Genomic DNA, 21,354 nt, shown 5'->3' on the forward strand with positions numbered 1-21,354 from the left:
CTCATCATTGAAACAGACTCAAGGTGAGAAAAGAATTTTGTAATCTGAGCAGAAAACTTCTGAACTGCTGCCCTATTTACTGGGAGAGGTTTGTTTCCATTTATTGCAAAATTGAAACATTCTGAATTAGAATATTTGTTATATTTGGGGGAAGTCTGGACCTAGGTTTTTCTCAAGTATTTATTTGCTCGAGTATGTATTTGCCACCTTATTTTCAGGCAGGCTTTTGAATATAGAAAAGCAATTTTGCTTTGTTTTAGGATTGATTGGTTCAACTTCATAACTTCATCGTAATGTTTGAATAATTTATTCATTAATTTACAAATAAAAGGGGAACTGTAAACAAGAAAAGATATGACAGAATGGTTGGATAGTCACTGATCTTGAAAAAAATGTGCATTTTATTTATAGATTGTGCGCCATGATAGAACAATGGAACAGATCGTCTTCCCTGTCCCCAATATTTGTGAATTCCTCACTCGGGAATCCAAATGTCGGGTATTCAATACAACAGAGAGAGATGAACAAGGGAGCAAAGTCAATGACTTTTTCCAACAGACAGAGGACCTGTACAATGAGATGAAATGGCAAAAGAAAATTAGGAGTAAGTATTGCAATTTCAAAAAATAGCTGAATTATGCCAAAGCCCTGCTTTTAAGCCTTCAAATACCTTCATTTTAGCAGTACATTTTCTCTGTTCACTCCGATACTGCAACCGGCAAAGCTGTTCAGGGCTTGAGGGTGTAGGTCAGCAGAGACACTTGCATGCCACCCTAAAAGAGGCATAATGTGGAGCAGTTAGTAATATAAGTAATGTGTTCAAGATGATGTTTTGGACTCCAAAAGTTAAACTAAGGGGTGGATGAACTGGGTGTAGTTCTTACTAAACTCAATAGTGCTGCGCCTAATTAAGCCAAGGCCCCTAATATTTAACAAAAACATGTGTAGCTGCATATTTGCGGTTTGCAGATTCCTAAAGACCATTAAAAAACTTGTAAATGTCAGTCACTTAAAAACATCTCTCACCAGAACCTCAGCTGCTTTAAATCTGCTTGACCCCCATGGAGTCAGTTCCCCTCTGCCAGTTCACATCAGCCTTGCTTGACTAGGCTGCAGTATGTCCCAGTCTGTTATGTCCCGTGGTAGTGGGAGAGGCACACGTACCACCTTGAGCTGCTTGCAGATTTGACAACCACAGTCAAGATCATGGGGGAGAGATTAAAGGAGGGACCCAAAGAGGAGGTGCAGTGAAGCCAAGCCAGGTACCCTGAGTTTCTTGTTTAGTTCACCCACCAGTGGGCATTACAGCTGCTGGCCCTCACCAGGAGTGGTGCTGCTGCTGCCGATGTCCTGAGGACAGGCAGCTCCTGCCAGCTCAGCTGCTGTCAACTCTGCACTTTGCTTTTGGAGCAGAGAATCAAGGCTGCAAACTAATTAAGCATCTGCAGTATCCTGGAGGGGTAAGGAAGGAAGTTATATTTTATATATGTATATAAATAAAAATACGCAAGTGTGGTCACTTCATTCAGTGTTAAAATTCAGATGCCATTGGGGTGGCACACATCAGCTGATCGCAGCATCATTATGCAATTGATTAAGAAGGAAGGGAAGAATAGGGTCTATGATCAGAGCAGCAGAGAATTTGGATAGTCAAAGCAATATGGCTTCATGTAGCAACTTTAACATGATGGAAACATAGATGTTGGTTGCAGTTTTTATAAATGTCAATTCACAGGCTATAATTTTCAGAGGCAGTAGTAAGTCTTCAGCATGAACCCTGTTGGCCCAGGTCTGCTTCCCTTGATAGCACTGTAAGAACTTGTCTGCACTGGCAAACTGACCAGAGTAGAAGTTGAAAAATAAATTCTTCCAGAATAACTCCCTAGCTGCACAGTCTATTTGGGAATAAAAGTCACTGTATTGTAGAAAAATTACTCCAGTAACAAAATCATATCTCTTGGTTTTGCTTAAGAAACACATATAAAAGAACCCAACGCTACACTTAAATACACCAGACCTGCCTAATGCTATAAGCAAAGAAAATTGGTTTATTTTTATTCAGAACAGAAATTCCTCAGTTCCGTTCATCAGTAGAATAGCCCACAAATCTCCATGTGTTTTTTTTTTATTTGTATTTGAAAAGATAATACAGGTTGAGGCTCAGTTCATTCTTTCGCTATATGTCTGTTAGCACGCAGTCTGTGTTGCTTAAATTGAGAGATATAATTTGCAATTGCTCCAAATACTTAAGTCTCAGCAGTCAACAGCATAAGGTTATCACAATGAAATCTGAATATTTACCTAATCATAATTAAAGTCTATTTAGACTAAAGCCTGAGACAGTCATATGTAGTTGAAGGGCTCTGCTGTTTCTAAAAAGTTAGTTTGGTGCAAGCAAGTCAGGCATATGCTCTGCATGCTTGAAGCAGGTTCTCAGTACTTTAAAATCTAATTATTAGAATAGTTCATGTTCGAATAGATAAACCTCTCTGGCTAGAGATCTTCTCACACTATTGCACAGAGACTCTTGTTTTAAATGTTCATATAAACCTCTGCATGCTTGCAGCAGGTTCTTAGTACTTTAAAATCTAACTAATAGGAATACATCATGTCTGAATAAACAAACCTCTGATTTTTTCACACTATTGCATGCAGAATTTTGTTTTAAATGTTCATTTAAACATATTGTAGTGCAGTCATACATATGAAATGCTTGCCTGAGTCTTAGTACCTGCTGGTCTTGTTCCTAGCCTTTTTGCTGAATTGTTTATGTGACTCTGGACACAAAATCTTAACCCTGTTTTGCCCTATTTCCCTTTTTAGTCTTTTTCAACTAGGTTATAGGTTCTTTGGGATAAAGACTATTTCTGTGTATTTGTTCAGCACTTTGTATATGGTGATCCTGGCTTCATTTGAGTCCTTTTAAGTAGGAGTAAAGAGCTGTTTGTCAGCAGGTAACCTTGGACATCTGAGGATCATGCAGGAAATAGTCAGCTTTCATAAAAACAAATCTTAGTCAGACCAAATTTTTACCTGCTCCCCAAAGTAGATCAAGATGTATTTAGTTTGGCAGAGGTGGAGAAAATACCACAGCTCTGAAACCTTGCCTGTTCCATTGTGCTTTGAATAATGTCATCAGTGTACTTGGTCCAAATGGGTCATTTGGATGACCTGTTCTGAGTGTTCTGGTTGACTGGCATGCAGAATACTAAAATGTATTTTTTTGTTTCATTTTGTGTCTCCATGCACAGAGGCTGCAGATTCAGAGTCAGGTGAAGAACTCTTCACAAAAGATCTAGTCCTAAAATCTCAGCAGAGGCAAAACTCTCATATATAATAAACTGTATTGGGATCTTTGGATTAAAAGCTGTGCTTGAAACTAAGTTTTATGTCAAACCTATGTTTAATATTAGTCTATTTTAATTAATTTTAAAGATCTGCATATTTTCTTCATTAATCTTTATTTTTTAATTCCCTGAAGGCCATTACTGATTGTGTTTCCACCTACTTTCATTTCACTGGTTGCTGCTCTTCTCCCCTTTCTAGATAATCCACCCCTGTTTTGGTTCTCCAGACATATCTCCCTCTGGGGGAGCATTTCCTTCAACCTTGCTGTATTCATCAATTTAGCAGTTGCTCTGTTCTACCCCTTTGGAGATGACGGTGATGAAGGCAAGTGGAGTTTGGTTTTATTTTTCCTTTTAATTTTAGATGCTTTCAATGCTAAGGTAACAGCTATATAAAACTGCATCTTCAGGTATTCTTGTATCTGCAGAAGCCATTTAGTACCTTCTAAGTAGGTACCAGATGTTGTCTGAAGTGTGGTAGCTGATCTTCTGTGTGTCACATGGCCCATGCAATGTGAAGTAAAATGGACAGAACATAGTTGCTAAAATGAAGATTATCCAGATGATCGGGGCTAATTCTGCCATATTGCAGTATACTACTGCACGCATTAAGTTACAGCTTCTGGGCTGAAGAAGGACTCCTGGCAGCGGAGGGAAGGAGATTCCTTAGAACTGACCAAGTTGAATGACTTGCAGTCTTAAAAGCATATGGAATAGAATGATTTGAAAACTAGCTTCTTGGCTTTGACTATTTTGTTTATTGGGATAAAAGGACATAACTGTTGCAGAGGATAAATGCATTACATAAAAATATGCTTAAAACCTCTGATTCTGCCTCTGCTTCACCACATGCCACAGGAAATATCACAAATAATAAATTTCGTTAAGTAAATGCAGCAGAATAGCAGGAGGCCTCTTTGAATCCAAAACAAGCTTAATTGGGGTAAAGGAGACTAAACAGTTCAGAATACTGGTAATGGAAGTAGAGCCATTCACCTCTAGGTCTTTGATTTGTGTTCAGCTCGTCAGTAATGTGACTGAAAGTCAGTTCTGCCTGATGGCATGTGAACTGGGCTCGTGGAAGCAGTCCAGCTTCTAGTAGACACACGTGCTTTTCACAAATACCAGAGTTGGCACCAGCAAACATTCCTGTTGGCTGGCTAAACAGAAAGGCAGCAGATTAAAATATATTGGCATGGAGACCACATTACCCTTTCACCCTACAGGGTGGTCTCTGCAGGTCATGGCACAGGCATTGCTGCAGTAAAAGGGAAGCATTTGTACTTAGTTCTTTCCTGTTTGTAAACTAAAGAGTCACTTGGAGTGCACACACATTACAGCCCATGCAGGATAAAAGGAGAAATAACGAGTTAAAAATAAACCTTTTAAGATGCTAAATTTTAACTAATCTATATTCACAGAAATCCTCTGGTCTTTAACCAGTAGGTATTAATGCTTATATTGAACTGCAGATTTATATAGCATTAGTTTAAGTGGCCCCAGTAATCCAGTGATTTCAGTGATAGCACATTTCAAGATTCTAGTTCCCAGTGCTTGTAAAAGCAAAAGCAATTCCTGAGCAATAAACAATAGGTGTGGCCAAATGGGATTAGCAGGTCATCCTTAAGGATGTTTAAGGAACTAAGCATTCTTAGTGTCAGCCTTCCCCTCCACCGAAAACTGATTTAACAGCCAGAGTTTGTCTTCCATTTTTCTGCTTCACCTTGCATTAATCCACCTATACTCACATGTCTGAGGTGCCTGGGCTGATCTAACCATTCCAAGAGTGCTGCCTTTTAGTAGATATCTCCATTTCTTACATCATATGACATAAGCAACATTTGTGCTCCAGAGGACTCCTTGCTTCCAGCACGCCTGTCTGCACATGTTACTGGTGCGGGTCCTGCAATGTGAAACTTTTGACCTGCAGTAGGGAAGAAGGAAAAATGATTTGATAAAGAAACAGTGAGTGCTTTGGCCTTACCTTTGAGATCCACTTGGAAGTTGTTTTTTAGGATCCATTAAAAGTTTCCAAGTCTTATTGGCGAAGGAACTATCGGCGAAGAGCCAACCTTGAACCTCCTGCCAAGCATATAAACACTCCTGGACTTTGGAAAGTTCGGATGCCATCTGAATGTTGAGGCTAGGGCCTCATTTCATTGTTTTCTAATCCCACTGATGCTGCTCAGCTGTGTATCTGTTGCCAAAGAGATAGCATGATTTCTATTGTGAGTCTAGCTAAATTCTCTATTCCCTTCTCCCCCGTCACTGACCTCTCAGTTCATCTGATAACAATAGAAGTCAGTGTACAAGTGTGACAGTGCCTCAAGATCTGAATGTGCTTTTTATATAACAGCAACATGGTGTGTTTCCAGGGCTTTAAGCAGAGGAGAGAAGGGAAAACAGGGGCATCGCCCAAAACTCAGGGAGAGCCTGGAGCCAGCATCTTGCAGAGCAGCAAAGAGACTGACTGAAGGCAGTGGCTCACATGCCCGCAGGAGCTCAGCGAGACCTGGGACCTGCTGCCTCCCCAGGAGCAAGGCACAGCTATTCAGCTGCTCTCAGCAATGCAGATGCTGCCTGTTCCTTCTAAAGTCCCCGTGGCTGCCTCCCGCTGCGGCAAGTGCCTTGCTCCTGTGCAGAGGCGGAGGCTCCTGCTGAACACCCACAGTCCTTCAGAAGAAAGATGCTTTTCTAAAACTGGGGTGCTTTGGTGCTGTTGGGGATCAAAACGTGACACTGCAGTGCAGTTCCACTTGCTGCACCTCCCCAAGGACCGGTTATTTCTGTAGCTGAGCAATCATGAAATTAGACTGGAGGAGCCCTTAATGATCCCTGCAGAAGGGAGCTTATTAGTAGCTTGCTCCAAGAGAAGGGGAAACTGTTTAATCTCTGAGCACTCCTTGGATTTTAATGGAAATTTCATTAACTGCTCTTGTTATTACCTGTGCAAAAATCAACTATACTATGATAATAATAGCTCTTGCTGCAGTTAGGATAAGTTGTGGTCAGCAGTTGTGGTGCATGTATCACGCTTTTTGTTAGCTATATTGGCAGAGGAATTGATCTTTTGGATCTGTTTCATGGTGAAAAATGGACTCTCCAAAGATGCCTTTCTGAAATCTCCCTTTTTCCTCTCTACAGGCACACTCTCTCCGTTGTTTTCAGTCCTCCTTTGGATAGCAGTGGCATTTTGTACAGCAATGCTGTTTTTCATCTCCAAGCCTGTTGGTATTCGACCCTTTTTGGTGTCTGTTATTCTCAGGTCTATATATACTATAGGGCTCGGTCCTACCTTGATACTTCTTGGTGCTGCTAATGTAAGTACTTAAAAAGAAAGCAGAATTTCTCTTTCAGCAGAAGCAGAGATATTAAGGGTCTCCTATTAAACAAGCCCTTGATAGAGCTCTGCAAAGAACTTCTTTTTCTCATTCACTGGTTAAGCCAAAAAAATAAATCATTTCCAGTCATCGTGAAACAGCAGTGTCAGCAAAGTAGGAAGCTAAGAAAAAAGCCAATTTTGTTTTGTGCATATGCAAATATTTAAAAAATAAAAACAATGTGAAATTTAAAGAAATACTGCTGAATAAGGGCAATCAGATTTATAGTTTCTTGTATTAAAGGAATAATTTTCTTTACCAATTCACTCAGCAATATTGACACAAATTTGTGAGATGATTCTGTTACATTAAGTATATTTTTGAGAAGAAAAAGATTTTCTAAATAAAAAATACTCTCAGCCCTTTGCCAGATCTTTTAACTTAGACATGAGTAGTTTGCATATTTACTGAGCTTGGTAAGATATACAGTCATGCTCACAAGTCATCAGATTTCTGCCTGACTGCTACAGCGCTAATTCACTTTAGCACAAAGTATTGGGCTATTTGCTACCAGCTCTGTGAGAACTTCACATACTTAAAACTACCCAGATATATAGTCAAAGGTAAAGGCAAGTAAGCAGCACTTGCCTGTGTCAAATTTGTGAAAGATAAAAACATGTTAAGTCCTCATTGCTTGTTCTGGACTATCAAACACATGAGATTAGCCCCTTTTGTATTTACTTCTGCACTGCTGTTTGTGTGCAGGCAAAGCTCAAGAGCAGTGAAGAAGCTGATGCTGTTGCTTAAATGCTATACTTCAAAAATGCCCCCCGTATTTATTTTTTTTTTGGTAGGGATTTTATATTGAAAAATGTAATCTGAAGGAAATAGTAGATCTCTCACAGTAGATCCCCACACACTTTCTATTGTGTTACTATTGTTCCCTTTGTAGTAGCATGCCTGGCTGATCTTACAGAGTCTCAGGTCTAAACTCAAAAACTCCCTGGTTGGTTTTCTTTTAATGCCTTATGACGATAATCCCACCCTACCTACTCACTAGTGTTATAGGAGTAAATCATGATGTAATGAGGCACAGTGCAGTGTTAGAAGGGTGATGTGCTTCCACTTACTCTCATGGCCTCGTTCCCAGTGTACGTTGGTTGCTGGTTTTTTCTCATCTCACTCTCACTTTAGTCAAAGCAACCTATCTAGACCTATTTTCAAACACTACAGCAATGCAAACAATAAATAACAGGATTTTTCTGATGGAATAAACCTAGCTTTTGTTACCCCCCACAGCTTTGTAACAAAATAGTGTTTCTGGTGAGCTTTGTTGGGAACCGTGGAACTTTTACCCGTGGCTACAGAGCGGTTATCATGGACATGGCTTTTCTCTATCATGTAGCATATGTCCTGGTCTGCATGCTGGGCCTCTGTGTGCACGAATTCTTCTACAGTTTCCTGGTAAGTATGTGCTTCTGTGGAGGGGAAAACTTTGCAAAAATAGAAAATACCGTTACCCATGCAGCTGTCTTCAATTTCTTCCTGACAGTCAAGCCAAATCGTGTGTATTTTTAGCATACCGTTGTGTTGCTGCTGTTTTCATTAGAACCTGTTGCTGTTAGGACTTACTTTGTCTGGTTCAGAGTTTAAATTTTGCCCCTTTCTTTTCAGACAATTATCATACAGCCACTCGTTATTCTCACCCGTCCCCAGCATTACATGTATTCTGTGTCCATTGTCCTGTATCTTGTGTCAGTCATAATCTCTTTGGGACAGGAGTTGTCCACTGGTGTGTGCATCATACCTATACCAAAGGATCCCATTCCTCGGTTCATCTTGCAGCCCTAATAAAATAAATAAAATTTTAAAGAAATTACTTGGGAAATGGAAATGGCATGCCCATGGCATAGCAGGAAGATTCATCACTTTAAATGTATCCCACTTCATTTTCTTTTGTTGCCATTACCCAGATGGAATGCCTTTTTATAATATGATACAGGTGCAATGAAAATGAATCATACAAAATTATGCTAAACTCAGCTAACTGCTCCCTTCATGCTGCATAGCAGTAAAAGGTGTTTCACTGTTTTTGTTTTCTAATCCTTTTGCTTTATACTGGAATGTGTGAAACCTGCAGGGATACTGACTAAATTGTGGTCATTTACATGGGTTCACTTTCCTGTTGTCATATTTTTCTCAGCTTCCTGAATAGTGGTGAACTCCCAGCCTTTTACAGAGGTGTGTTAAGCACACTAGAATTTTCAGGGGTTCAGTGCTTCCTCTGGTAGAGCTCTTGTTGAAGTCAGATTTTCCAGATCTTGGAAGTCAGGTTCAAAGTTTGGGCAGATTTCAAAGGAGCCAAGTTTTTGTGTCTATAGCTGCAGGACTTTTATCAAATGGATGTAACTCTTCTGCTTAAAAAATGCACAGCAAATTATCTGTTATTCCTTCAATGGGTAAGGTGATCTCTATCTTAAAACACTTTCCAAACTGCCAGGTAGTTTAAGAAACATTATATGTACTTACTTTTTTCAGTGACTGCTATTGACCAATGTCCATGGTTCATGGATATTGTAATTATCCATGTTCCCAAGTTCCTGCCAGGTGTTCACTCTGTACTGGATATATTCTAAACTCTGTGATTTGTTCCTCATTTTAAGCTTTGTCTTGTATGGAATAAATGATAACTGTCTTCCTTCTCTTCCCTCTTTCTCCCTTTAAGATTAATCCTTCCACAAATCCTTTCACAGACCTTGTGAATTGTGGCTAATACCTTCTTCTGTGGACCATTTTGATAAATCATGATGTGTCACTATATCTGTAATCTGAATGTTTTGAAGTGGAAATACATACATTATAGATAAGGTCGAAAGCACTATAGAACATCAATAGAACTGTAAGAGAAAAAAAGCTATAATTTCTTGAAAAGCTCTCATCATGTTTAATTGCTATTTTGGGCCTTTGACATTTAAAGCAGTATTACCTCAATGTATACTTTAAAGTTAAATACCAAGAAAGCATATAGTGCATGATGAAGAAGAGTAAAAGTTTCTAGTTTTCTACAAACATTGCAATGAATTTAACTTTGTCCTAAAAGAGGTGGCCCTGATCTGTGTATACATGAGTGACTTTTAAATGATGTCATGACCTCAAAGAAACAGTTTACAGACATGTAATTACTTACATGCATGAGTGCATTTTTGAGTTGCAGCCCATGCATGTTTATCAGATGGGAGATGACATGAACAACTGATTTGCAGATATAGATCCATAGTATGAAGAAACTATTTTCTAATTTTAATCTAGCCTGGTTTTGACATGGATCGGGCTCATACACACTTTGTGACTTTGGACTTATCTTAAAGTTCTGTGCTAGATTTTCTCTTCCTACAAGCATGCCCAGCTCCCACTGAAATCATTGTTACTTGTGTGTTTATGAAGCTGAGAATTTAGAACATGGCTAGATGTCTGTTTCAGTAGTTCAGATTGTTTTCCTATGTAGCATCTATATGTTGCCTCATTCCTATTCATTTTTCCACTCCTCTGTGCTTTTCCCAGCTGTTTGATCTGGTCTACAGAGAAGAGACATTGCTAAATGTGATAAAAAGTGTTACCCGGAATGGTCGTTCCATTATCCTCACTGCAGTGCTAGCACTCATCCTAGTTTATCTCTTCTCCATCATTGGGTTCCTCTTCCTGAAAGATGATTTTATTATGGAGGTCGACAGGTTGAAAATCAGGACCCCTGTTGCAGGTAGTGTTTTTTATATTAAAATTTGCTTCTGGCATATGCCTCTTCTGTCTGCCTAACCTAACTTGCATCTAAGGAAATAAAATTCCTTTGTTTATATCTTTGAGAGCAGAACTAATTCCATATACCTTAGAACTCAATTAAGTCTCTGGGTGAGATGTGATGGTTTATAGGGTTGTTTCAGACTAGGCTTATCTGTTGAAATGCTAAAATCTAACACTCATATTTGATTTATTATGTTTTCTTTTCAAACTTGTGCTAAAAGAAAAAAAAAATTAAAAACTGTATTTCCTAAGTATTTGGAAGAGCAACTCAAAGTTGATTATGTTGGTTCTCATTCTACCTTAGAAGCAGCTCATCCTATTTTCTGTGTTCTATATAAGGCATGTGATCTTAACATGTTCAGTAGATATATTCATTTGATTACTTTTGAAGTTTCATCTATCAGGAATTTATTACAGAATCTATACCTCTACTGATAGGGGGCTTTCCTAGAGCATCTTTTAAATTCAGTGTGTATTTCATGATCACCATTAGTGTGTAATCCTGGCTTCAGTAAAATCATTGGGAGGTTTTTCATCAATTTTAAAAAGGCCAGGGTTTCAGCTTTCTGAAATGACAGATTTTACCAATGTGAATAGAGAGTTACAAACTTGTTTTGCTAGAAAAAAGCTAGGTCTGGTCTGTTGAGATCTTTGTATATGCTGCCAACCAGCCTGCTGGGAGCACGGGCAGGGAAGTAACTGTCTGCATAGAAATGCCTGAGAATAGCTTGTGATTAAATTCCTAGAGGCATGATTTTCCCAAATGCTGAGCTCCTCAGACCTGTACACAAGCACAGAACAGCTAGCGGAGTCCACCCCAGAGTCTGTGCAGCCAGTATTTGCCAGCCTTTTCCTGAATTTGTTATTTCATGATCTAAAGCACACAAACAAGGCAAAGGTCATTCAGGACTCATGGGCATGATGTATTCATGTAGCCATTTTGATAGTGTATGAAAAAAAAAGGAACCTGACGGATTTCTTTAATATACCTTGCTTTTTTGCCGCTGATCGTCTTAAAAGGGCTAAGTTGGCTTATATTTCATAGAAATTCGTATTTGACTTACCGTTCATTTTTGGGCAGAACTTCTGATGTGAAGTTTCACTTTGAAAGGTGATTGTGACCACCTTAGAACAGATGCAAGACTGCAGCAGCACTGGTCTGTTCCAGTGTAGTAGTTTCTGTGTGTTTGTGTTTCTTCTGTTGGCAGATTTTTGTGGTGTGGGTATATTCTTGCTGGCTTTATACATTCCAATTCCTTATCAAAAACTCTTCAAGAAAATACGCTGACTATACATTGATGGAACATTATGCATCCCAAGACAAGCACTTTAAACATTTTCTTTATAAAGTAGCAGAAAGAGAAAGCCAGAGCTCACATTTCTGTGTTACACAGATTGTCTTAGACTGTTACTTTTGCTGTATGATTTTGCCTTCATGTTTTTCTCCTTAAACCTTTTTGTATCTCTGATCTGAAATGCAGAAAATTGTTGAAGATGCACAAGATAAAATTGGTTTGATAAAATCAAGCTGATGTACACATTTACCCACTTTGGGAATGTTAAATTAGTGTTTTACACAAACCTGTACATATTTACAAATGAGTGCCAAACTGTGTTATAATCCTTGAAAACTCTTAAATATTCTACATTCAGGATAACTGACATCAGCTTGGTGTCCTTCTTGTCAGCTTTTGTGAATAATTTATCTAATGGATTTAAAACTGACATTATTTTCCTATCTGATAGTTGTTTCTTGCTTTGAATATATTTTTTATAACCAGAAGTAGCAGCATTTGATGTAGATTCATTAATTTCAGGAGATGAAATGGAAATAGCTGTGATATACAGTAAATATAAAACTGGTTTTCTTCCTTGTGATTGCTTTGAGCTGTTGAGGCAAACTGTTTGAGGAAGGAGGAATTGGTGGTATAATTTGTTCTGCTTTCTCTTCTCAACTTTCCTACTCAGTAATTTGCTTGTAGAAAATAATGATTTAAAATTTAGTATCAAATGTAGTATCTGTCTTTTTGTCAGTATCATGCTTTTTCCACAGGTATTGGTGATGTCCCCACTACAACCCTCACAACAATCATGGGAGCCTGTGCAAAAGAGAACTGTTCCACAAGCATCCCTATTATTAACCCAGGTTAGTAAAAAAGTTTCCCCAGAATGATGATCAATTAGAACTGAGAGATTTGTGTGTCATTAGAGTGGACACTTTTGCTAATGCGAGAAGTGATGATCGTTGCTTTAAGCACTCAACTTCTGCAAGGCTTGGAGCTTAGCTGGCAAGTTGTCTTAAATGTGAGTGCTTCCCACACCTGATTTCCAGTTGCCGTGACACTAATTTTGTTATTAAATGAGCTTGCTGAATCATTATGCTTGAATGTATAGGTTGCTTCTTTCCAACTGACTTTGCTGAGAAGAAAAAGCTTGCTGCTTATATGCAGCATCCTCACCTGCACACACTGAGCCATGAGCCACTATTGGATCCATTTAATGCCACAGAAGTTGATTTTAATGGCACAGCATGTATCAGCAAGCTTTTATGTATACTTTTTATGTGTATCTAGCCCAAGGCTGTAGTGTAGCCAGAAGACCTAAGAGCCCAGATCCAGGATCAAGCTACTATGTCTGAAAAAGTTACGGTGGCTCATCTAAGCACAGGCAGCAGTCCATCTGTGCATTCTTTGTGTGTGGCAAAAGCAAGGAAATGCAGACTGTTGCATTTTCTCAGAATAGGTAAGTTGTGTTATTTCATACTTGTGGCAACTGAAGAGCTTAATTGCTGAATGCAGATGAGTACACCTGGTTTTACTTTGATACCTGCATTATGAATCTGATCTGTATGTCAGAAGGACAGAGGAGGGCCACAAAGGATGATCAGAGGGCTGGAGCACCTCTCCTGTGAAGGCCGGCTGAGAGAGTTATTCTTGTTCAGCCTGGAGAAGAGAGGCTCTGGGAAGACCTTAGAGCAGCCTTCCAGTACCTAAAGGGGGCCTACAAGAAATCCAGAGAGGGACTTTTTACAGAGGCATGTAGTGATAGCACAAGGGGGAATGGCTTAAACTGAGAGGCTAGATTTAGATTAGACCTTAGGAAGAAAGTGGATAATCAACAGGCTTAAAATACTTATTGCCACAGTTGCCTGTGGTTGCTGGGGGCTGCAACTGAGGACATAAGTCATCCCTTCCTATCCTGTGTTCCAGTATAAAGCTGTTTCAGAAGCTTTTTTCTTCCACTAGTAATTTTTGAGGTTTTAGGATCAAAGGCTTCAGGGAGAGGGCTATAAAAGTAGGCTTTTTCTCCGCAGCTGATGTGTAAACTGTCCTCATAAACAGCACGGGAAGCTGTCTGACTAGATAGAGAAAACAGTCTAAGAGCTATTGGCAAAGCTGCTGCATTCAAAGAGTAATCAATCAGTCAAAAGAGACGCAGTGTGGCTTTTGCCAAGCTCTTTAAATGATAGAAATCTCACAATTCTTATTGTTTGGATACTATTTATTTTAAATTAAACAGTGATTAAAGGGGGCTGTACAAAACATCCAAGTGTACTGTCACCTAATCTTGGAGAAGTTTTATTTATCCAGTAACATTAAAAAAAACAACATTCTGCAAGAACAGTTTTGCTCATCTTTGCCAGTGAGTCACCTGTCAAAAAGTAGTACCCTGCCTTCGGTCTTCTCCTGGGACAGTCTCCCTTCTGGCAAAAGCATGACTGGTGGAATGCAGAGCCTGAGATTTTGAGAAATTCATGTTGTAGCAGCATGAAGGAGTCCACAGCTGTCTGCAGGAAACATTATATGTTCCCAGTGCCTCTTAGGTCCAGAGTGGAGACATAAATAAGTTGCTTTTCAGATCAGGTCACTGCTGATCACTTGTTCTGATGAGATTCCACTTCTTCCTTGAGTTTCACTGGTTGAGCGTGTGCTCAGTCATCGCTCATGCTGGGAGCCAGTCTGCTCTGTTCAGAGATCATCCCCTGTCTGCAGCCTGCTTCCTCACTGCTGCACTGAGCTGTCAGCATAAAAATACTTTGTCTTACCTCCCTCGGGAGTCTCCCACTCTTCACTCCAAAGGCATTTTCCATATCACTTAAGTCTTTGCCTGGTGAAATGCTTAATCACTTAAAGGAACTTCCCAGCCTACAGTACATGGCTTTTTATGTTCTGTAGCCCACAAAGACCTGTGCTAGAAAGCTGTACAGATACCTGTTTGTAAAAGGGGACATTTTTAAAGACTCATTCCACTCCTAGGCCTGGTACTGCTCTGTGTGAATTCACCTAGATCCATGTGGGCACTTGTGTCTCTCCTGCCTATGCTTGTGCTGGAAATCAGGCCCAGAAGCCAGGTAGCTGGGGGTCACCAGATGAGGATTTTTGAAGTAAAGCTTCCTATCATCTCACTTACTGCCTCATGATTAACACTGTGGGGTGGTCTTAGTGCTTAACCTGCATTACCTTTGAATTAAACTTGATCAGATGGCAGCCTACCTAATGCTGTGTAGCCACTCATGGACCACTCATCAGACTGGAGGTGGTTTCAAGTAAAACCCCTGGACCTCAGTTAGTGTCGATACTGGGTCCTTCTCAACAATTCACTCTACAGATCCCCTCATTTTGGTGGTATGGACATAGTCTGTGTTGGCAGGGGCTGAGTCTATGCTATGCGTGCTGCTAAGTGCCAGAGCAAACCAACTGAGGCAAAACATGAGCCCGTAGGGTTACCTGGCTCCCAGAGAGAAGATAGCTCTTGTTAGTCCACATGTGGGAGTGGAAGGAGAGTAGACATAAGGACATCTGTACACTCCCCATAGCCTATATTAATGCACTAGAGATTTCTGACAACTTTGGGCTGTCTGCTGTCTGATTCTCTGGCAAACAACTTGCAACCTGAGCTTGCTCTTCTGGGTGCAATGTGGGATGCTGCTTCTCTGTGTTGTGAGATGTGCCAGTCAGCTGATGAGTCTCTCTGAAGCTTGCATTTCTCTGAAGCTTGCTCTGAATTTACATCTCAGTGGACATGGAGAGTTGTGAGTTAGGGTTTCTAGTAGGCAGCTCTCTCTTGTGTTGCAGGTTCCAGTTCTCAGCCCTGGTTTATCCTCACCGTTCACCAGAATCTGACCATCTACTGTTTCCAGTCCCTGACACTGGTCTTGTGACCAGTGAAAATCTTGTCCAGTAGTTATCTAAATGAAATAGAAGCTGTGGCTTTTAGAAGGGCTTTTAATTTATCTTGTGGATGGTTATCTTCCCAAGCACAGATATTAACTCCAAAAAAAATGACGGAGTAATGTTTGGAAGGAGCTAAAAAAGCAAACAAGATTAGTTGGTATGACTAAGATCACTGTTCTAGTAAAAAAATTCCAGATGCGATGGGGAAAAAAAGGTTTATTGTCTCAATCCTTTCAGTTTCAATATTTAAGCAGTTTTGGGTTTTTTTATATCTGGAGTTACTAGTCATAGTAATGTCTGTAATGACCTTACAGTTTAGCAGGGAAGTCTATCCTGATGTCTGCTTCTGCTTTTCTCTTTGCTAAGAGTTCCTTAAATCAGGAGTTTTTTCTCATTTAATTTGCTTGCATAGCAAAAGCAGTGGTGGCAAAATCAGCAGATACCAGCTCTGTTCTGCAAATACCAATTGTGATGCATACACCACAATTTGGGAACCTATGTTTTAAATCCAAATTGCTTGTCTGTAATGTGAGCGCTTTCAGTCAATTCAATTTATCATAGTCTATCTCGGTGCCCCAGATGTGGTGGTTTGGGGCTGTTAAATATGCTGTTTCAGTTAACTATCGCAGCAGGATGTTGTTATTTATTAAACTATGTTACAATAAGTGCATGAAGCAAACCAAGCGAGAATTGCTGCCTTCACTGCTTAAGCAAATGTATCCGTAAAGAGAAGGGAAGGCAGGAGAAATGGCAATCACAGCCCTGACCCTTCAGTGCAAGCCAGCAGGACACAGGGAACAACTCAAGCAGGGCTCTTCAAAAGGAGGCTCTCAATGCAGCCTCAGCATGGGGGTGAGTGGTGGTGGGAGGAATTCTGGCCAAGGCAGACGAAGTTTCCCCGGGGACTGGTGTTCCAGCCCAGCTCCTCTGCACGTTCAAATATCTCCTGCACAATAGTACCCTCTGTGGCTCAGCCAAAACCACGCAGCAGCTCTGCAGCAGAGATAAGAATAGAATCCAAGTTTTCAAGCTGAGGTCAGGGTGAGTCTTTCATTTAATATATATCAGACCTGTGCTTGGGCACGTGTGCTAGTAGAAAGATCATGGACAGATTTGCTCGTATAAAAGCCAGCCCATCCTTAATGATTTGAAATGCTAACATGACTTGGCTTCTACATGAGTAGGTAGACGAATGATTTCACAGGAAGACAATCCTTTTACAAATGTGCTTCTAATTCTGCATTTATATTGCTTCTCCTCTGTGTCAGCTGCTCATTTAGGAGGCCCACTGAAAAAGCAGTCACAGTAAAACCAGTGGGAGTACTTGCAAGGAAAAGGGGTGCTCCCATGAATAGAGGTGGCAGCTCTGGATCATTAACTGGGGGGAGAACTGCTTGGGATTTTCTCTGCCTTTCTTCAGGCTAAGTATGCCTGATGTGCCTAAGTATGTCACCAGCAGTGCAAATGCATAGGGTTGATCAGTGAAATTTTAGCTGAAGAATATGAAAGGCAGATGTGTATTGCACTTGCTTTCTCTAATACAGAATTGTGGCTTTGTTTAATGAGTAATTATTTGATGCTGTGGTTCCTAAAGCTGCTGCTCTCCTGTTTGCAGGTGAAGAGGAGGAGGACGGAATAGAAAGGACCTGTGACACCTTGCTCATGTGCATTGTGACCGTATTAAACCAAGGCCTGCGAAATGGTGGTGGTGTGGGAGACGTGCTCAGAAAGCCTTCCAAAGATGTAAGTGCGTTGGCTGAGTAAATGCCTTACTCCCCATTCATCTCATGAATGCCAGAGTCAATTTTTGGAAGTAATAGACAGTATTTGTATCTAGTCTGCTCTAATGTCACACAGTTGATTTATCCATGTCATTTTTACATCCCAGATGGACTATTTCATGAGAAGAGCTAAGCTTGGTGTGACGATGATACTTGAAGAAAGGAACTCTAAGTAGTAGTTTATCTCTTCTGGAAAACCGGAGCATATTGTAACCTTCCAAGCATTGCTAAGAAGTGTTGCTAGATTGGATCACTTTTCTATTACACTAGGAATTATAAATGTAAATTTTTGAAAGGGATTGATTCATGAGTATATGTCAAGACTCTCCACTGTAGTATATAAGGTGTATTTTTAGCTGAAATGCAGCATGACATCTGCCTTGGAATAGGTCCTGTTGTTTACTTGTACTCAATTAGCATCAAAGTCAAGACAGAATTTCATATATTATGGTATATGTCCTCTTCCAGAAGTTTCCTCCAAATTCAATCATTCAAGGACTATTCTTAATATTTGAATGGTTTTATGCATTTTTATTGAAGCTCAAAAGTAACAAAATACATAAAGGCAATCAAGCAGCCCTTTGCTTGGTAAGCCACACCATTGCACAAGGTTTACATTCACAAGTAAGATCTCAGCAGGGCTTACAGAAGTCCAGAGACAAATAACTTGGATCTGGATGGAAGAGCTCTTTGCACTGGTAGTAAGAATCTAGGTCCTATCTTATATACATAGTCCATCCCCATGAAGTCTGTAAATGCTTACAGACTTTGAAAATTACACTTGCCACTTAGCAGATAACTACATTAAAGCACTTCACAAAGGGAAGCACGATTATCCCAATGAATGTGTGGGAAACTGACAAAATCAGTGACTGCCAAGTCAATGTCATGGTGAAGAAAAAGACTTGGCTTTTATGTTCCTCCTCCTTACACTGACTGTCACCTCCTGTTTGCCACATAACACCTTTGCTATTTTCAGAGGTGTCAATGGGAGTCCAGTCCTGCCTTTGCAAGATGGAAGGTAGCTCTTATGTAAAAACAAGAGTGTGATGAAATGGGGAATATGAGCCCTCGTGTGTGTGCATGCACACGTGTATGTTTGTATGCGTTTGCATGTTGCGTTCTCAAGAGACACTTGCTATACCTGCCCACTCTGAGCCAGTTTACGGACGTGACTGTGTTAGCACAGTGTTAAAACCATTAACATGCACTGCTTGGGCACAGAGTATAGCAGCCTGGCCTTGGCATCACACAAGCATGCTCCCCTGGCTTCCAGTTGTTCGGTGTGAAAACTTGATATTGGACTGGAGTATTCCACAAAGACCTTCCGTAAGCATATCCTTATATGCCACAAGGCAGTATTAAAAAGAGCTATCATTGCTCTCAGTGGGTACTACAGACTGCATATCCATCCCTATTTCTGTACAGGCAAGGTAATTATCAGTCAAGCACTACACTAATGCATCTATGCTGCATCCGATACAAAAGCTAGTTTCTTCTTTATGCTGTGTGGAACATAATGGACAACAGGAGTCCCAGTGCTATAAGAGCACATGAAGCCAAATCTTCTTTGCCTAGCCACATAGGTAGTCCCTCTCTATTTCTGTGAGTAAGGCTAGCAGAATTTGGCATATGGAAAAAAAGATGCACAGCTTTGCATGAACTAATGTGAAAATGTTGTTTAATATTTTAAAGGTGTACTATTTTTATATCTTCTTGCAACTTTGTTATTGTTTCAGGAGCCCTTGTTTGCTGCACGAGTTGTTTATGATCTTCTGTTTTACTTCATTGTCATAATTATTGTTCTAAATCTAATCTTTGGAGTCATTATTGATACATTTGCTGATCTCAGGAGTGAAAAGCAGAAAAAGGAGGAAATACTAAAGACAACCTGTTTCATCTGTGGTAGGTGTTACTGAGCTATTGAGACATTTGATGAGGAAAGGAGTAAAATTAACTACTCCTCAATAAATAAAGTGTGGAACAAAGGGGTCTGTCTCCTGAGGAAAGTCTGTAAAAATGTCAGTTTGATTCCAGATTTCTTCCATCTCAGTAAGAAAAAGATTAGGTTTATGAGTCAAAAGCTACCTTTGCTAAGAGGTGGCTTCGCAGTCTCCACCCAGGATCTGAGGGAGAAGAGCTATGTCTCACACTCGCATCATCGCTACTAATGGAGATGGTGCAGCTGCTGACTTTATTTCACAGGGCGTGATGCAGATGAAAGTACAGCTTGCTATTTCACAGCACAGTGCATTCCAGAAGGGTAACAACAGCAAAATTTGCCTGTTTCAGAAGGTGATACAGAACAGGGAATAAAAGAATTAAATTAAAATCATCCCCACAAAACCCATGAATAAATCACTCTTTCTTTGAGGTGCACTTGCAAACAGGCAGACCTTCACTCCCCCAGGGAACTTCAGAAATACCTTCCTTTTTGCAGACTGGGTGGTGTTTCCATTCTTGTACTGACAGGGATGAGTGTTGTGCAGAGCACACCAGCTTTAGTGTCTGTGGAAGGCTCCACAAGAGATCCAGGGAGGAAAGCTGTAACACAAAGGCAAACATTTATGAACCCTGTTCTTCCACACTGTGGTATCCTTCTTCAGAGATTTGACCCATTACAGGAAAAATGTAAAAATTTCTTATGACTACAGCTCTGTAAAGATCGTGTGACTACAAAGCTGCAGAGATTCATACTCTCTGCTAGGTTTAAGCGCACAAACAATCCCACTGCAGCTTAAGTGGGACTATTCATGTGCCTGATGCTAAATGTGTACATAAATCTTTGCAAGATCAGGACCTAGATTGCACATTGTGTGCTTACCAGTGTAGATTTAGAAAGAAGCAGAGCCAACACTTGTAAAGCACTTTATAGCCCTTAGCATAGAAGGCACTGTAAAGCTGTAACATATTTATTATATTGTTATTGTTATTAAGAGGAAATATCACAAAAGAGAATAAATGCTGCGCTGAAAGAATTCTGTCAGGAATGCCTTCTGGCCTGATATTTCTTGCCTGGCAGTTACTGTATGTGGTTACAGCTTTTAAATTAAGATCCTTCAAATTTATGATCCTTTAAATTAAGTTAGGTTCCTTTCTCTAACATATTTAAAAGATTTGCATATTTTATGTTGAAGTTTATTTTTTTTGCTTTATGTCCATGTCTTTTTGCAGGACTGGAGAGAGACAAATTTGATAACAAGACTGTTTCGTTTGAGGAGCATATAAAGTCAGAACACAACATGTGGCATTATTTGTACTTTATAGTTCTTGTCAAAGTTAAAGATCCAACTGAATACACTGGCCCGGAGAGCTACGTGGCGCAAATGATTGTGGTAAGTCAATTTGGGCACAGGCTTTATGCAACTGAGAGATGCTCCTTGCAGCTAGAGCAGAGAATATCTTTCTTTTTCCCTCTCTCTGAACAATAGGAGGCATCGATCTGTATTTTTAAAGATCTTTTCACGTGTCTTAGTCTGCAACAAAGCCCAGTCTTAAACATAATGTAAAAGATGAAGGCACAGGCCATAGCCTCCAGTTTGGCATTCGTGCTCTCATGCTCTGTGGTTCCTGCTGCCTCATTAGCCAAACCAGGGGCACAAGAGCATGCATCATAACATCTGCTGCTGCTCTGGCTTTGTCCAGTATCTCTGGGCTGTTGTCCAGAAAAATAACATATCCTGCTGAACAGTGAAACACAGGGTCAGTGTTGAGGGCTAGGGCTTTTCTCCTATGAATGCTTTGAACAAGCTATCGAAAAGACCAAGAAGAGCTGCTGCAGGATTTGAAGAGCTGCAGAAACTGCCTTGTGAAGCAGTGAGAGTATGACTTGGATTCAGAGAGAGAAATTTGATGACACTGGGACAGAGAGATGTTCAATTACATTTCATTTCCAGCCTGCTACCGAAGAGGATTCATTCTGGTGAAAGGGATG

At 40.1% G+C, this 21,354-nt stretch overlaps 1 protein-coding gene across 4 annotated transcripts in view; it reads left to right on the forward strand.

The window, feature by feature from the left end:
• The window catches only part of ITPR2 (inositol 1,4,5-trisphosphate receptor type 2), a 264,777-nt gene that overhangs the window by 218,058 nt on the left and 25,365 nt on the right, over positions 1–21,354 (forward strand). For 3 of the 4 annotated variants that reach the window (XM_030477958.1, XM_030477953.1, XM_030477957.1), the window contains 9 exons: positions 412–604; positions 3,547–3,672; positions 6,492–6,667; positions 7,967–8,131; positions 10,229–10,424; positions 12,516–12,611; positions 17,255–17,382; positions 19,160–19,325; positions 20,595–20,755. In XM_030477958.1, the coding sequence (XP_030333818.1) occupies positions 412–604; positions 3,547–3,672; positions 6,492–6,667; positions 7,967–8,131; positions 10,229–10,424; positions 12,516–12,611; positions 17,255–17,382; positions 19,160–19,325; positions 20,595–20,755 (1,407 nt within the window). The remainder of the gene's footprint in view (positions 1–411; positions 605–3,546; positions 3,673–6,491; positions 6,668–7,966; positions 8,132–10,228; positions 10,425–12,515; positions 12,612–17,254; positions 17,383–19,159; positions 19,326–20,594; positions 20,756–21,354) is intronic. The other variant, XM_030477954.1, reaches the window with a different exon arrangement.

The sequence above is a fragment of the Strigops habroptila genome, chromosome 3 (genome assembly GCF_004027225.2).
Source record: "Strigops habroptila isolate Jane chromosome 3, bStrHab1.2.pri, whole genome shotgun sequence".
In the NCBI taxonomy this organism is placed as follows: domain Eukaryota; kingdom Metazoa; phylum Chordata; class Aves; order Psittaciformes; family Psittacidae; genus Strigops; species Strigops habroptila.